General features: G+C 36.9%; 1 protein-coding gene across 1 annotated transcript in view; it reads right to left on the bottom strand.

Annotated features, from left to right (window-relative positions):
• Positions 1-419: 419 nt before the first annotated feature.
• insyn2ab (inhibitory synaptic factor 2Ab) overlaps positions 420-17,926 on the bottom strand; it is a 33,914-nt gene continuing 16,407 nt past the window's right edge. The window contains exons 3-4 of the mRNA XM_026934437.3: positions 13,260-13,334; positions 420-2,066 (exon numbers count right to left, since the gene is read on the bottom strand). Of these exons, the coding sequence (XP_026790238.1) occupies positions 1,883-2,066; positions 13,260-13,334 (259 nt within the window). The 3' untranslated portion in view covers positions 420-1,882. The remainder of the gene's footprint in view (positions 2,067-13,259; positions 13,335-17,926) is intronic.

Genomic DNA, 17,926 nt, shown 5'->3' with positions numbered 1-17,926 from the left:
GTTTTTTTAAATTATTACTAACTCTATGTAACATGTATTTACATAGAAAAAATACACAATGTATTATGTTAACTGAGAGAGAGAGAGAGAGAGAGATTGGAGGAACATCTTATCCCCTTGCACTTACTGGCAATATCTGGGCAGCAGGTGTTTCACTGGAGGGAGTCCAATCACAGGGCATGTCTGTGGAGCATGCCAGAGCTGGAGCCAATCAATTTCAGCAAGAAAAAAAGTTCCCACCTTCTAATCCTGCAGCTGAGTCCTTTTCAAGTCCTATTCAATCTGTTCTATGAGCTGAGTGCTGTGATCTACTTTTTAGGTATCCCCAAACAAGACAGTGCTCCTTTCGTATGCTTTGGGGAAAAAAAAGTGAATCTGTTTGAAAATGACAGCTGAGGCTTGGAGTTTTGCAGCAGTTTCTTTATTGTAAATGCATTGTTTGTGGGTAGAAAGAGTATAAAATGTAGAATATTGCACAATATAAATCAATTGCACTTTCTCAAAGGTAAAGCAATGCATCTGTGTCTCAGTATGCTACACTTACAGCTAGTCCACACTGTGCAATTCGACTGTAAATCTAAACTAATTTGTGTATGAATTATAAAAAATATATGGTTTAACTGATGTTTGGACATCAAGTGATTGGTTCCTAACAATATATATACTGCATTTAGCATTGAAGTAGATGTAGGCTAAGTAATGGCTTGAGGGAAGTTGACATTTCTTGAGTAGCTAATACAAAGCTGACAAGTAATAACTGCTTAAATTGATATAAATTAGATATTTACATAGCCCTCTTTTAGTCTGTATCATTTCACTTTTCAGGTCTCGAAGGATTTCAGGTTTTGAGTTTGTACACAAATAAGCATGTACAGTTCCAGTGTTTGTGTTATTAAGGTGACATTGTAGAAAACACCATGTAAATTAACCTGAAAAGATACAATAAAACTTCATTATTTTATGTTTGGACAATCGCCTCGGCCATACCACCATAGATATTGTTCAGTATGAAAGACAGACTATTGTTGAAATCAAAACCCAGTACAATTTATAGAAAACATTTGTTTTTGAGAACGCTCGAAGAGAAAGACAGTTCCTCTTGAGCTCACAGAATATTACAATACTGACATAATTACTTCTCAACAGCCAAATCCTCAACATCTAATTATTAACATAAAAGTCTTGACATTTGTAATGGAAAATATATCAAGTTAGCTACGAACTAAAGTAGGCATGTATAAAGTCATGTATTGTGCATGCAGTCAATTAATTCTGCATTTACACATTGTCTTTCAGAACAAACCAAAATATGAACAACTTTCCTATTACAGTGAATAAAAGAAAAAAAGAAAGAAAATAAGAAAATGTTTTAAAGCTTAAACAATCACTACATTTTTTCCCAACGTTTGTGCTTTGCTGACCAAATGTCTTAGATGACCATCCAAAGTAGAATTATGGTGAACTACCTGTGAAGGTTATTTGTTCCACCCTATAGAGCCACTGCAGAAGGAGATGGGAGTTAGGATAAGAAAAGGAGAGAAAAAGATTTTTTGGAGTTTAGTAGTAGCCCTAATCTATCCTATCCAAAATGCTGGCTATCCTTTTGGCTATACTCATTAAACATAACTTTATATTAAAAAAAATAAATAAACTTTTGGTAAACATGATTCCAGTTTCCATTAAAGATGATTGAATGAAAACAAATTCAATTCCTCATTAAAATCCAAGGTCTAAATGCATCCCCAGTGCTACAACCTCAAAACACTGGATTGTGGTGTTTTCTTTCTGTTTGTCAGTGCAGAAATGAACAGATTGGGCTCTGGATGTTCTTGTAACATTATGGCGCATAAATGCTGGAAATAAGAGAGGTGAAAGTCTCGATTCAGAGAAACCAGAGTCTCCAGCGTGCATGCTTCTTGGCTTCAGTCTTGGACTTGCGCTTGGGGGTGGAAGTGTACACTTCATGCGTATAAGGCAGAGAAGGGTAGGGCGGGTCTACAGCTGGACACAGTCTTTTCATCAATGGCTGGAATTTATCTTCTTGCAACTTAAAGTCCAGCTCGACACTAAAAAAAGAGACATACACATTAACTTTAGGTGTGATTCTTCAGGGATTATAATGATTATAATGCATCAATACTAATACCAGTATCAGGTACTTGTACTCATACACATAAAAAATGCTCCAACATCCAATACCGTGTGATAATATGTGATGTAAGCCTAGTGTACATTGCAGCGCTAATGAACATACGGCACAAAATGACAGCGATCTGGATGTATTTCACAATTAATGATGGCAAAAAATGTGCTCTGTGTGTACAGTGGGGTCCAAAAGTCTGAGATCACATTGAAAATCTGGGATTTTTTCATTATTTAAAACGGGAAATAAACAGAAGGTTTTAGAATTTTGAAAATTCTAAAACAAAAGGAAATGTGTGACATCCTGACTATTCCTGAATATTCAAGATTCTGTGCTACTTCTAGGTCACAATGTAAATGTGAGCAAATTTGTAATATTGACCATGTTAACTGTTTTATACAAAAGGTCCGATTGGGTCTTATCCCTTCCATTGAAGCATGTGTTCTGACAACACATTGATGGATTTGATCTAACATGGATCATCAGGTTTTACAGAAACATGTGGAGTCTATGCCAGCTCGAGTGCACACTGCCATTAAAGCAAAAAGGAGACATACCAAATACTAAGATACTTTCTAAGATTCTAATTTTCAGAAGTTGTTGCTGATAATATCATTAGTAATGAAAACCTTTGTGTTAAATTGAAAAAGATGCCAAATGCCAAACAGAAGCATTTCACTACTACAGCATCTTTCTACAATACTTATGACCTGAACAAACATCTTTTGGCATTTAAAAAGTATCTTTAATAGAGAGCACAACTGTTGCACATGAGAGCGCTTCAGTTCTGCAAGCATTGCTTCCTTTCTCCTCGCTCGCCAGGATCTAAACTTTGCGAGTGAGTCAAGGCGCAAAACTGTTTAAATGGCAGAATGTTTTTAAACATAAACTCAGCACAAGGAGTTAATTGCTAGCAAGACATAGAAGAAACCAACATATTGCTAAATATTATGCAAATTAGTCATTGCAGTATCTGTATTGGCATCAACAAAACCAAAAACGTACTCATGTTTGTAAAAAAAAAAAAAATGGCATTGATGTATCCCTAATTATAACAGACAAGATAATAAACACATAATCAGGATGTTAAATGGTAGGAAGGCACAAAGCTGGCTTAACACAGAGATTTTAGAATAACAACATGGCAGGAATTTTTAAATATTGGCAGTCTGATCTTTGTTTAATCTGATATGTACCATATGACACACTCATTTTTTTTTTGTTTCACTGATTCACTCGTTTTGTGCTTATTATAAACTGTAATTAGAAAAGGATCATTAGTTCAATATAAAAACACAATTGCATATGTGTTTAGGATACTAGTTGTGCTATGTGTGTGTCAGTGTGAGCCATCTGACCCACTCTCCTCCCTACAGTTATGATCCCTAGCTGATAAGATGATCTATGTGGACAGGAGCAGTTAAATCCTCAGATTAGCGGCCTGCTCCAGCTTTAATCTGATCTAAATAAAATCATTCTGCATGCAGCCGTGTCCTGCATACTGTGACTCATTGATGAACAGTGCTGAGATGGAGAAGCTCTGCAGTCCATAGACGCATACAACCCCCCCCTCCCCCTCAGTAATTTATTAAATTCCAAATACACATAACAGGATGGATATGAGTACAGTCATGATCGTCAATTACATCTATTTATTTAAGATTAGTGGGTGCTCTAAATAAATTACAACCACTTTGGCAGGCAATTGTATTCACCCATGCACAAAGCCCATGGTTTATTTTGCTTGTTATGAGATCACTTGGCACTGGAAGATACAGCGTGTGAGTGTCAGACTGCAGCCTGTGATGATCTACACCAATCCCTCCTGCAGGAAATAAAACGTGTCCTCTGGATTTCTGTCCTGTTTTGCTGTGACTGTGCGCCTTGACAACCAACGCAATTCTAGTGACTGACAGATCCGTGCAAATGATTGGAGTAAATTTCTCTCCAGTGTGTTAAATTTAGAAGTAACAGTCAAGCTTGTGTTTTATTCTTCTTGCACTGTTTGTGAAAGCTCAGCAATTCTTGGCTCCTACAGACTGAAGAGAATGGGGTAGCTGTGCACTGCTCCAGCACGGATGTAAGACCGGACTGAGCAATTAATCAGTGTGTAGTTCTGGACAATTGCTTTCTCTGTACACACTCCTTATCTTATACGAGACCAAGTTTATATAGATGGCTAGTAACAAAAGTACTTTGTTGACCAATAGAATGACTTTGATTGACTATTTCATCAAAATGAATCACTTAATAATAATGATAATATTCTGTTCAAGGTTCATATTCATTTTTACACATGAAGTTTGTATTATTCCAGCATACATTACTTTTACTTTGACTGGCAGAATAGTTATGGATCCATAAAACTCTCTCTTTTGTTAACACCAGATAAAAGTAACCTCAGGTCTTTCTCAATTATATGCTCTGATGCTTTAGCTGACACACACATACACTAACACACTCACAAAGTAGGATTTAGAGAGTATCCCCTCGAGTATTTTATCACCAAAATACAGACTAGCCTAGCTGTGTGTATTGCCATAAATATTTGAACAATAGGGTTTTCTATTAAGCCACTGCTTCTGTGTTGGCACAAAGCAAGATTTTTAGATCAAGATTGATTGAGATTGGTGTTTACTCTGCAAGTGGCTGGATCTTTAGCAGTAAGCGAGGGCAAGTTGGAGTACCTACTGTCTGTATCTCAGTAGGTTACTTTGAGGAACAGATTATTCTGGAGGCTTGGCTTAAGATGTGCATGAGCACTGTGCCTCATCTCTTTACTTTAAGACATTATCAGTTCTCAACACAAGAGTTTTGTTACAGCCACAATATGGCCATCCCAGGAGTAGATCTTTCCTAGCTGAGAGTGTGCTAAGTAAATAATAAAACATGATGAGTCATGCTGTTATAGGAAAATAATCAGCGCCTGGGTGGAGTGATGGCGCTACCCTACCCAAAGCTGATTACCGATTATTATTAATTTCCAGTACCAACACGTCCTGAATAGTTTTTAACCATTAGTTAGTTAACTATTGCATTATTCTAAAAAGTGGATCCTGAGAATGATCACACCTGCTTATGACTTGGCTATAGATAACAGCAGGTCTGAGTACAGGCAGGATGCCGAGAGGGTCAAGATCCCAAAAAAAGACATCCTAGATCTCCTCCATTTCAAAATGAATGTGGCCTAGTGTCTGGTGAGGGTGCAAAAGCCTGTAATGCTTCCAGCAAGTACACATAAACACACCCACAAGCGCACACAGACATATACACACATACTCAGACTCACACACTGCAAGGAACAAAAAGAATAAAACATGTTTTTTGAGACTTCATTGTATCATACAACAACCATTTTTCTACATTCTTATCGCATTATTCATTGCAGTATGTATGTTCTTTTCAAAATCTTTAAGACCTGTTCACACACTGTATATGTTTAAACTCTAGTTCACAAGTATGGTTAAAATATGAGGATTCCTGCCAAAGGTTTCTTGAAATTTTATGTTGCTTCAGTTGTGGTGTCCATTGTAGTGGATATGAAAACAATGTAATAAAAACATGAGTTATCACAAATCCTCTTTAGAATCATTTCTGCACTGGAGAAGAATAAATATCAAGTGGGTACAAAATTTTTGCTCAGTGGAAAAAAATCAGATCTGAAGGAGGTAAATAAAGACATAACATCATACTTTTTATTTGTGTTGCGGAACATCCACAAATCAAGTTGGTTCCTGTTAACTTTTATGATATAGCAGCTATAAACACTCATTCCTTCACCAGCCACTCTTTTCCTCTCTTATGAAATGAGTAAGACATAAAAAACTCAGCTTTTCACGCTACAGAGAAGTCCTCCTATGTCCAAAAGCTTAAAGTTACAGCTTTACCACTGTTTGTTACAAAGTGTTGACACTGGACACTAGTTCAAAAAATCATACACACAACTTTACCATATCAGCCAATACACATTTTTAAATCTGTTTGCACTGTAACAAGTGCAAGTTGTTACTATAGAAATGTTAATGCATTACAATAAGTGCATTAATATACTTGCAACTGGAACCTTGGTCAGAGCCATGACGTTATGGAAAATTAATCCTGACCAATCAGAATTGAGCATTCAAGAGTACTGTGGTATAATTATAGTCATGTCAGTTGATGCATGTCATGTCAGTTGATGCATTATTGTTGTTCAGAAAGAACTGTTAAAACAAGGCAAAACAGCTGCAATATTCAGTAGTTTATGATTCTACTTTCTAGTAGTGTTGTAAAACATGGCTACCTCTGCCGCTTCTCCATCCATCTCCTGTTCTCCTCCTGTGTTTAATGAGCCATCAATGTCCATTCTCTAGGATGCTTGGGATGGATAGAGGGTACAAGGAAACAGAGGAGAATTCACTCAGAAGCAGGAGAGAGGGAGGAACAGGACTGGGCCGATCATCTGATTGGCACTTCAGGCTAAAATGCAGAGCTAACCATCAACTGTCAGGTCATGCTCTCTAGACAGCTCAGGAACAGATTGGAGCAATCAGACATCCTCTTTTCCCCCTTTTCCTGTTTCAGATTGTTTCAATGAGTCAGCAGGGCTCATTAGTGCTGACTACAGCCCGGTGTTCAAACCATTGCAGGCTCCCAGCTGCACACAGTATCTTCTCTCTTTATCTCTTTTTCTAACAGCTTAGCAGACTAAAGCTAATCACACAGTGTGAAAGAGAGCTCCTACAGCTGAAAGAATTCATCTGGACCCGCCATAAAGCATTGGATTGTCTCAGTTTATTCCGCTGCCATAAATTCTTTATTGGAAACAGACCTACGACTTACAATGCAAAACAGAGCTCATAAAAGAGACAGGGAAAGAAATCAACCACTGTGTTAATAATTAATACTAACAGGATAGTAACAATAATTGGAGAGAATTGGAGTCGTGGAGAGAAACAAAGGCAGGCAGAATGCTGCATAGTACTTACAACAGCCTGGTTAAATACATTTTATGTAAACGATGTTGAAGTTTTGGAAAGTTGAATTTGCCTTACATTAAAAATGCATCCAGTTGTGTTTTCTTCTGCATAATATAAGTGGATACCCACTTAAACAGCTGAAGATGTGAAGACAGTGGGCATTAAAGCTTACGATTATTCCAGCTCTACTGTGGACAGTCATATTAGATTCATAATGGATGCTATGAAAAAAAGAACAAGCTTTCTGGTAAGCAAAAAATGAGGGGAAAAAAACATAATTTAATTTTTTATTGATCTGTATATCCATTCTCTATATACTATGGCCTGGCTTTATGCATCTTTCCATATGCCTTTAGAAGTGCATTGAAATTAAAATGATAAAGTGTACAAAGAGAGAAAAAACCTCTAGGCATGTAATTAAATAGACAATAGAGATTCAATGTCCGTATTAAATTTCAGACTGTTTCAGAAGTTTGCAGTCTTACCTATCCATATGTGTGGTGGCTTGCGAAAAAGTCTTTACATGGTCAAATTTTTAATAGTTATATTTTATAGTTGTGAAACCTATAGGCTTTCTTGTCCTGAAAAATGTTTCTCTGTTGCATGTATCTCAAAATGAAGTGAATTTCTAGCTGTTTAAAATCTGGTTAAAATGTGAAAAGTGAAAGAATTATGAGTTTACAATGGGAAATGAGTTCTCACTTTGATTATATCCATCATCCACATCAGTCTCTGTCTCATTACATGAGTTAAAAGTCGCTTGCAGCATTTGATGAGTCGGAGCCACATTGTCGTCTCTTCACTCGACTCAGTAAGAAAATAATTGCTGATTATCTCAGTTCCATTCTGTTAACTAAATATCTTGTTGTCCGTATATCCATTTAGGTCGTTTAAACTTTTTAAAATGTTGTCTACTGTCTGTAGTGTGTGCACACTCTTCTCTCTGTTTTGATGATGATGATGTGACGGCAGAGCATCACTGATATTTTGACAGTCAGGATCTGATTACAAAGTGAACTGATCAGGCTTATATCCATTTCACTACTTGTGTAACTATCCAAAAACCTGATCAAATCATGTGAAAATCATACTTAGCTAGCAAGGTTTTAGACATCTTTAGGCAGGGTATTCACTGCATTTATTACTGCTGCATTTGTTAAACTAGCTCCTTGCAGCTTGCTTGCACACTCTACTCTTTCTGGATTGCTACTGTAATCAGTGAATTAATGAAGTGATCTATCTATCCATCTATCTATCTTTCTATCTGCCTGTAGGCAAGCCAAGGTAAAAAAAATTACCTAAATAAAATAATTTCTACATCGTTTTTCTATTTCTGTTTTCAGTACAGTACAGATATCAGTGTCAAAGTATATAATTGGCAGAAAAAAAACTACATTATATGGCCAAAAGTATGTGGACACCTGACCAATCACACCCATATGTGCTTGTTGTACATCCCCTTATTATATAATCCACCTTTGCTGTTATAATAACCTCCACTCTTCTGGGAAGGATTTCCACTAGAGTTTGGAGTGTGGCTTTGGGGATTTGAGCTCATTCAGCCACAAGAGCATTAGTGATGTCAGGCACTGAGAAGATCTGGGGTGCAGTTGGTGTTCAAATTCATCCTAAAGGTGTTCATTGGGGTTGAGGTCGGGGTTTTGTGCAGGCCACTCAAGTTCTTCCACTCTAACAAACTATGTCTTCATGGATCTCGCTTTGTGCACAGCACAATTTTGAACTTTTTCAGCAATTTATGATACAGTAGCTCTTCTGTGGGATTGGACCAGACGGGCAAGCCTTCGCTTTCCACACGCATCAATGAGCCTTGGGCTCCCATGACCCTGTTGCCAGTTCACTGGTTGTCCTTCCTTGGACCACTTTTGGTAGGTACTAACCACTGCATACCAGGAACACCCCACGAGACCTGCCAATTTTGAGATGCTCTGACCCAGTCGTCTAGCCATCACAACTTGTCAAAGTCACTGAGATCCTTGTGTTTGCCCATTTTTTCCTGCTTCCAACATTTCAACTATGAGAACTGACTGTTCACTTATTGCCTTATATATCCTACCCCATGACAGGTGCCATTGTAATGAGATAATCAATGTTATTCACTTCACCTGTCAGTGGTTTTAATGTTATGGCTGATCAGAGTATATATATATATATATATATATATATATATATATATATATATATATATATATATATATATATATATATATATATATGGCTTTCTTTTTTGAATCATGAAAGGCTGTTAATAACTGTGGTTCTAGAGTATAGCATAGACCTAAATGTAACTAGCTCGAGAGTGTAATTGGCTATGGTCTGTTAGGGGAGGGATGATTACTCTCTCCTCTAGCCAGTCGTGGGTGTCTGTCAGCTGATGTCTTAGCAGGCAGGTGTAAGATTTGATAAGTTTTCAATTCCAAGGTAAAAATATATCAATAAATAACTAAAGAAAGAAAAAAAGAAAATCTACATTTGTAGACCAGATTTTTAGACCCATGTTCTTCCTCTTCAAAAATCTAGTTTTGTGTAGCCTATAATTCAGTTTTACAACCAGGGTAATTATTGCCCTCTAAATTGCTTGTTTTCTTTAGTTATTTAAAGCCTACCACACTGCTTGATACATGTGAATGTGCTGAACAATTATCAAATGGAACTGATGAAAATCAGCCCAAAACAAAGTAGATGAAATGCCATTCCCCTTGGTTTCAACTCTGTGTTTATGCAAACATGAGAAATAATTATACCCTATACCGTATTAACTTTCTCTTTTCATTTATTTCTAATCTATCTAGACAAATGCATTGGCAACCCATTGCCATCTGCAGTGTGCTGGGCTTTTTAATGATAAATGGGAAGCTCACATACACAGCATCTCCTTTAATTTAAAGTCCATATACAGCAAATGAATGGAAATGTGTTGCATAAAAAAGTTTGTGCGTAGTGCATTAATATGGTTACATGCTGATATAAACATTCATAAGTAGATATCCAACTGTTAACGTGCAAATGTGGCGTATAAGTGTGCTTGTTGGGATGCGTGTGACAGCACTGAACCATGATAACCTTGTTGGTCTTGGATGACAAAAGCAGCACTATGCATTATGAATGTAAAATTCCTCAACAGGAACCTCAGTGTTTTTCCACTGTAAGTCTTTCCACTCGGTCTCATACTCTGTCATTGACACACACATTCACACACATCTTATAGGTCATCCTGTGATTATATAACGATGCAATCCTATGCTCTGTGTTGCAGACAGAATGCCCTCTGGCTCTGTATTACATATATAAACACTTACAGGATGAATGATCACAGAAGGAAAAGGTTGCATTATTCTGTCATTCATTTTTATGAAAAATGTTCCAATACCTGCTATTCATTTTAAAATTGTTGCTGTATTTACATCTTATATACATGTTCTTACACACTCTTACACAGTTTTGTTTTGTTTAAAGGTTTCTTTACTTCCCTATAGCACAGTTTAGGTTACTGATTAAATTGGACAAGCTATTCTGTGTGTAGGCATGAACCCAAGTATGTCCAAAAATATGTCCTAAAAGGTCTGAGTCCTGAATGAATATCACATTAGTGGTGTAACTGATGGGAAGAAACTGTCCTCTTCCAACTGTTGAACTGGAACAATGAGATCAAGATTCATCTGTGTGCATTTTAATAAATAAAGGTACCATCGACGGTATCCTTTGTACCTTTAATAGATATTTCTTACCTGGAAACGTAAATATATTATACCTTTAATAATATTTAACATAATTGGACCTTAAGGACTACTGATGTAGCTAATACAAGTTACTACATACACCTTCCCAGATACATTCCTGTACATAAATTTCTAGAATAACCCTGTAATACACAGTTGAGAGATAGCAAGACTTAAACAATGTTTAAGTCATGCCAAAGAAAAGAACAGAAAGATGTAGTCTGGTCTAAAAGCCAGTGCACCCAGCATAGGCAAATAGCCTTAAAAAAGTCAGTCAATTCCCTTAGTTGACCAAACTGAACATCTCTTATACATCATTGCTATTTTACTCTTTAATTTGTCTCATTTGTAAATAAATTTAGCTTGTCCATTTTATAAATGCACAAATTTTTGATCACTGCTTTATTGTAATCTGCCATTATAATTTTATAAGCAATTGGTGCAGTTAAGGTGGTTTCTGGTTTCAGATAATGGTACTCCAAAGACACTTAAACAGCCTAGCTAGTTACATAGCTAGCTGGATAACAATGTAGATTAAACTTGCTAATCACATCATTTCTAATGAGGGCTAAAAACTATTGACTAAAAAGAAAGCAGTGTTCATTTACATTCAAATGGATTTTTAAAAGAAATTCAACTGTGTTGATACAGCATGTGTGGTTCCCATCGCTATTGTCCCAGTGTGTAGAGGTAATAACATTAACTGTCCTGGCCACTGCTAATCCCCCATTCACAAACAAAACATTCATAGAGTGAGTATGTGGCACAGTCGCTCCTGCCCCAATGAGCCTCTCTTAGCAGTTTTTATAGTTCCTATTTTTCACCACTAGATGCAATAATAATTATACCGGGTTTGATTGCTCAACATCTAGAAAGGCATCCAAATCAAAGGAATATCAGCTTATATTTGTCAATTAACATTTTTTAAACCGTCGATTACTCAAAATAGGTAATTAGTACTTTAACAGAATTTAAAATGTATGGGGCTGTAAATGAGGACTTTACAAAATTTAAAATTATTATTGAATGGCAGGTATATATATGGTTAGGCTCTGCCCCTAACTTAATTTTAACAAATGATGGTGTTTAGGAAAATGTAAAAGTTAAAAGATTTGAGAAAGTGTACATACTGAGTCACAAAAATGAGGCCCTAGAAGTGAGAACTTCATAAGTTTACACAAATCAACATGCTTAGTTAAAGCCTGGGGACAAATCTGAACTCTATGCTTCAAATTGCATTGGTAACCTTGTGCATTATTTTATTTTTAAATGTTATAGCCTACTTGTAATTCATCAAAGGTATTTCTTGGTGTTGAAATTGATGTACAGAGAGGTGACAAATGAAAGGAAAAACCAGTAGATCTGTTTTGCTGTGGGATTTTGCTGGCATGCTTTGGGTCTTATCCCCTTACAGCGAAGAGTCATTGAGAATCAATACAAAGTTATTCTGGCACATCTTTACCCTATGATGAAACATGTCTATCCTGATGAGTATAAGAATTATGTAAATATGGACTTTACTGCCACCAGATCTCAACCTATTTGGACACCTATGGGAGATTTTGAATGAACATGTTAGATCACTCCACCTTCACCACCAAAACACCAACTGAGGGAATATCTTTTGGAAGAATGGTGTTCATCTCTCCAGTACAGTACAGCAGAATCTGTGCCATTTGTTACCTGCCTGTATGTTTGCAGTGTATTATGGGACTAACTTACACAGTATACTATCAAGATCTATGGAGTCTAGCCATTGGGATATTTCATTGTAATGTCACACATTGTAATAAAAGTGTGTAATGTAGTTCTGAATGGCTCATAATATGCACAATAATAAAATCGAATTTGACTGTTGACTTTGACAAAAACACTAACGCTAAATATGAAATACACTGTTTAGCATTAGTCTGGTGGAGTGAGCAGCTGTCAAGCCCTAAGACACTCCCACCTCCCATTGAACCTATCAGCATTCAACATCTCCAGGCTTATAATTATCACCCCATTTAACGACTCATTAGCCTGTGTATTTATACTCCCTGTTTCCAACTGTATACTTTATAAATCTCACTATTACCATGCACAATTTGAAGTTGTGTGGACTTTATTACTGTATAGCTTGATTTTAGGCTCTCGCTCTGGACATTCCCTGTCTAACGCCTCATTTCCACCTGACTTTCTGTCCGTAATGGTTTTTTTGTGCTGTTTCCTACTAAAATGTGCATGCATTTCTGTAACATATGAGCCCATATAAACAACAAACCTCAGAAAAGAAGCCTCATGCAATGTAATCCATTTTAGTCAGTGTGTGTGAAAATGCAAGGCAGACACATAAACAACGTTCCTATTCTAAAATACAGTATTTCATAAAATTGAGTTAATTGTATAATTTTATGGTAACCACAGTTCATAGTGTCTCACCTGTAGATGATGCAGGCACTATTGCGGCACGTGTCACAGTTGGCTGTATCCTGCCCTGTTCGGTATGATAGTCGTCTGCAAAAGAAAAAGAAAATATGTGAAAGATCTGCTTTCTCATTCTAACAGTATTCCTACTGACCTAAATTACAGTATATGATTTAATTATTGTTTTTAAAGATAACATTTGGTTTAACTTGGGGTAACTGCTATCACAAGGCAGGAAGACACCCTGGATGGGAGGCCAGTCTATTGCAGAGCCGTCACACACACATGCATGCTTACTCATTCACACCTAGAGTAATTTAGACCAGCCAGTCCACCACCTAGCATGTTGTTGGGAGGTGTGAGGAAACTGGAGAACTCAAAGGAAACTGACGCAGACACATGCAAAATTCTGAATAGAAAATAACCCTGGACTGTGGTGCTGTGAGTTAGCAATGCTACCTGCTCCACCCACTTTTATTCCACTGAAGGTCAACACTCACATAATGAAATATAGGCACAAAATGTTTGACCAGTCCAATACCATGCTTATTTAATTGTAAAAATGCTCTGATACCAACAACCAAGTCCATGTGACACTTGTGGCATGTGACACAAGCCCACGCTGCCATTTAAATAAACAGACAACAGGTGAGAAAAAATGTAGGTGAGTGTAGGAGAGTGGAAATAACAGCTCTTACTCAGTATATTGTTAGTGATAATCAGCCACTATAAGTGGCGGACAACAAGGAATCCTGATGCAGTGAAGATAATGAAACATACTTTACCTACAGCTATAGAGAAGTGCTTTTCCAAACTGAAACAATACCCACTCTCCTTTACAACCCTACTCCATGCCAGGTAATTAATGCAGCTAGTGAATGCACTACATTTAAAATCAACTAGCTGACGTTAAAGCATGAACCTGGTAGCTTACGTGCAGGAACACGTACATGTGCGCTGTTCGTATCAACTAAATAAACAGCGCTAGATAAAATGGTCTACGATGCCCCTGATTGCTTAATACTAAGTAGCTGCAGGAGGGCAGCATCCAATCCATCTTCCCAGGATTACAGATGGGCATCAAGTATCCAGTGTTCTCTTGACAGGCCCTTGGCTATGGCTCGGCTGATGTGAATATGCACAGCAAGGAATTTGGCTACACATCACCCTGGCCAAGTTATCGCAGTTTGATGTATTATTTGTATGCTGCCATGACAGGAGAGTCTCATTTCTCCTGAGAAAATAATGCTCAGCACCCAGAAGCCATGCAGTTATGCCTTTTCATTAAAGCTTAATGAAAACTTAATTGCATCACTTTATTTGTCAGTGCACTGGAGCGTCATGGTGGTCATTGATATTCTGTACGTAGTTCCATGTAAAACAGCTGGTGCTGTTGTATGTGCCACGTCACATACCCTACATTTGCCTAGCGTAGATGAAGATTATCTGATATATGAAAAAAATGAAGATCAGTGTAAATTAGGGATGTAACAGAATACAAAGAGTATTCAGAATGATCAGATAATGTGTTTTTAAAGAGATGTAAATATATACAGTGGTGTCCAGAAGTCTGAGACCACATTGAAAATCTGATTTTTTTTATTTAAAATTGGAAATAAACAAGGTTTAGAATTTTGAACTATATAAAAGAAAGAAACTAATTGTTCAATATCTTGAATATTTAATATTCAAGATTCTGCACTATTTCTATGTCCTATTTCTAGAATATTTGTGATATTGACCATGATAACTGCTATGTACAAAAGGTCAGATTTTCCTCATGCTTAATCTCTTCTATTGAAGCATGTGTTCAGATGACACTCTGATGGATTTTATCTAAAATGGATCATAAGGTTTTGCACAAACTTATGGAGACCATGTCAGCTCAAGTTCACACTCATTAAAGCAAAAAAGGGACATACCAAATACTAAGAAACTCTTCATGTAAATATTTCAAAGATTCTACTTTTCACTCACACTGTTGTCAATAATATAATTTTTATTGAAAATTGTTGTATTAAATTAGAAAAGAATGCAAAATAGAAGCATTTTCACTCGTGCTCTCAGACTGTTGGACCCCTCTGTACGTATGCGGCATGACAGGGTTTGAGTATCATTACTGACTGTCCAATCATGTCTGACCAAACAATATGTATGCATTATACCAGGAATTTATGCTTATATTATAGTCAAGCCTACTTTAACTACTAAATGTAATCAAAATTCTATTAAAAAAATGTATTATACTTAGAATACATTCAGCAGATGTTATCAGGGGTGTGGGTTTCACTAGTGGGCTCAGACTTTTGGACACAATGTATATGAATAGGATGTGCACTTGTTTTGTTTTTGTTGTTTTTGGGGGTTTTATAGATAGCTTGCCCACACAGGACATCAGAGGTCTGCACTGTGACTGGGATCATGCAGGACACAAGCAGGAGGTTTGTAGTTTCAAATGGGTAAGAGCTTGGTAAGATATGAAGCTGGGATGCGGCTGGGATGCAGGACAAAGAAAGACTATGTTCATTAATGTAAATGTGAGTTGCTGTACAATACATTTAGCATTCATTCCTCCTTAGTAACTGCCTGGGCAAAATCACAGTGGTTTAAATTAGGCTACTACAGTCATTTGTATATAGTATAAACAAAAAAAAACCAGCTCTAGATTATTAAAGAGCAGTCCCGTGCACTAACCAGATACAGATACATATACAGATAGCGATGTTGCATTTCACCCCTAATATAAAGCTTTATCTAAGGTGTATGCTCAATTTATTTGCAATATTTGCTGACTTACAGATTTCAGTCTTAAGGCTACCAAACTATTCATATTCTTTTGGGGTTTAACATTTAATAGGATTTCTAATAAGAACTGCACAAACCTATACCAAAAAGAAGAAATTATATTACCGTTGTATTAATGCAGCCATTATTTGATTGAACTCCTTATCATTTCTGTGCCATGGCGGTCTGCAGAAAATTTTTTCTAAAGGACGGTCGCAAACAGGTTGAGGCCAAAACTTATGACTGTATATATAAACGTGTGTTAAAAAAAATAAAAATAAAAAAAAAAAACTGACAAAATGTTTTGGGCTTCTCTTTAGAACCCAACATGTGAATCAACAAAACATCTTTCTTTTGTACCATTTCAAGTAGGAACTGCTAAGGCTTTAAGTACTTGATCTGTCAAAGTGCGAGAAAACATCATGCTAAACGAACTAAGCATTCGTGGGGTTGTGACATTTTTGAATGTGCTATCTAAGTGTTTACAGAAGGGCTCTTGTCTTTCCACTATACTTTGCTGCAGGGAGCTGGCACAACATCTTGTGCTAACTGTAGGCTTTAGCTCAGTTCACACTAGGAGAGGCTTTTTGGAGTGGAGCCCTGGGTTTACAGTCAGGGAGCACGACACCATGCTTCATCATTAACCTGTGAAAAACACCCTGGCAGCTACAGCCTGCCTTACATTACACACTGCATTAAAATATGTTCATGTTGCTTTACATTGGCTCCATGCAGTGTTTCAGTGTGCCGCTGAGATTTGGATCATGGTGGCATCATTTTCATTATTTGTTTGTATTAATATGCAAAAGAGCGATGGCTGAAAAACACAATGCTGCTAGGAGAAACCTGTTTCACTATACAAAATTACCTGCAAATTAACAGCTACTCATTATTATTTAACTATCTATAATCAGAGCCTGAAATTCACTCCATCTATCACTTCAGTTTTACCTGTCAATTCAGAAATCCATGTGGAGAAAGTTATAATTAATAAACATTTATTACAATAAATGAAGATAATTAAGCAAACATTTTGGTGTAAGATGCACATGTTTTGCTGTACCCTTCTTTTTTGTCTTCAGTGATTCTTCTTGGAAACCTGATACATATTCTAGATAGCACTGATACAGATTATATCTGAGCTAAAATGACTTCTAATTTGTTGTCATCTTTGTTTAGTGTTCTGAGACAGAATGAGCTGGAATGTTGGAATGCATTTTGACAGTCATGATAGTTGGCTGATACCAAACTTCAATGCCAGTGAGAGTGAAATAATGACTGCTGATTATGGCTAGGTTGCACATGCAACAAGTACTGATATCAAATGATAAAAATATGTGTAGTTTCTTATTTAAAAATGTATATATTATAGTACATTAAACCACCCTGGCTTCACATATCCCAGCTTTATGCTAGCTTCATGCTTTGTTGATTCTTACCTGTATGGTAGTTCAAAACCTATGTGTACTATAGCTTTATGCTAGCTTTGTGAATTCTCTATATAAGCACTATGCTTGAATGTACTTGACATGCACTATATGGCCAAAAGTATGTGGACACCTGACCATCACACCCATATGTGCTTGGTGAACATCTCATTCTGAAACCATCTGCATTAAGATGGAGTTGGACCTCCCTTTCCTTCTAGAATAGCCTCCACTCTTCTGGGAAGGCTTTCCACTACATATTAGAACATTGCTGTGGGGATCTGTGCTCATTCAGCCACAAGAGCATAAGTGAGGTCAGGCACTGATTTCGGGTGAGGAAGCCTGGCATGCAGTCAGTGTTCAAATACATCCCAAAGGTGTTAATTGGGGTTGAGGTCAGGGCCCTGTGCAGCCCACTTGAATTCTTCCACAACGACCTTGGTAAACCATGTCTTCATGGACCTTGCTTTA

Source organism: Pangasianodon hypophthalmus, chromosome 10, assembly GCF_027358585.1.
Source record: "Pangasianodon hypophthalmus isolate fPanHyp1 chromosome 10, fPanHyp1.pri, whole genome shotgun sequence".
Lineage (NCBI taxonomy): Eukaryota > Metazoa > Chordata > Actinopteri > Siluriformes > Pangasiidae > Pangasianodon > Pangasianodon hypophthalmus.
This window is presented reverse-complemented; position numbering and strand designations above follow the sequence as displayed.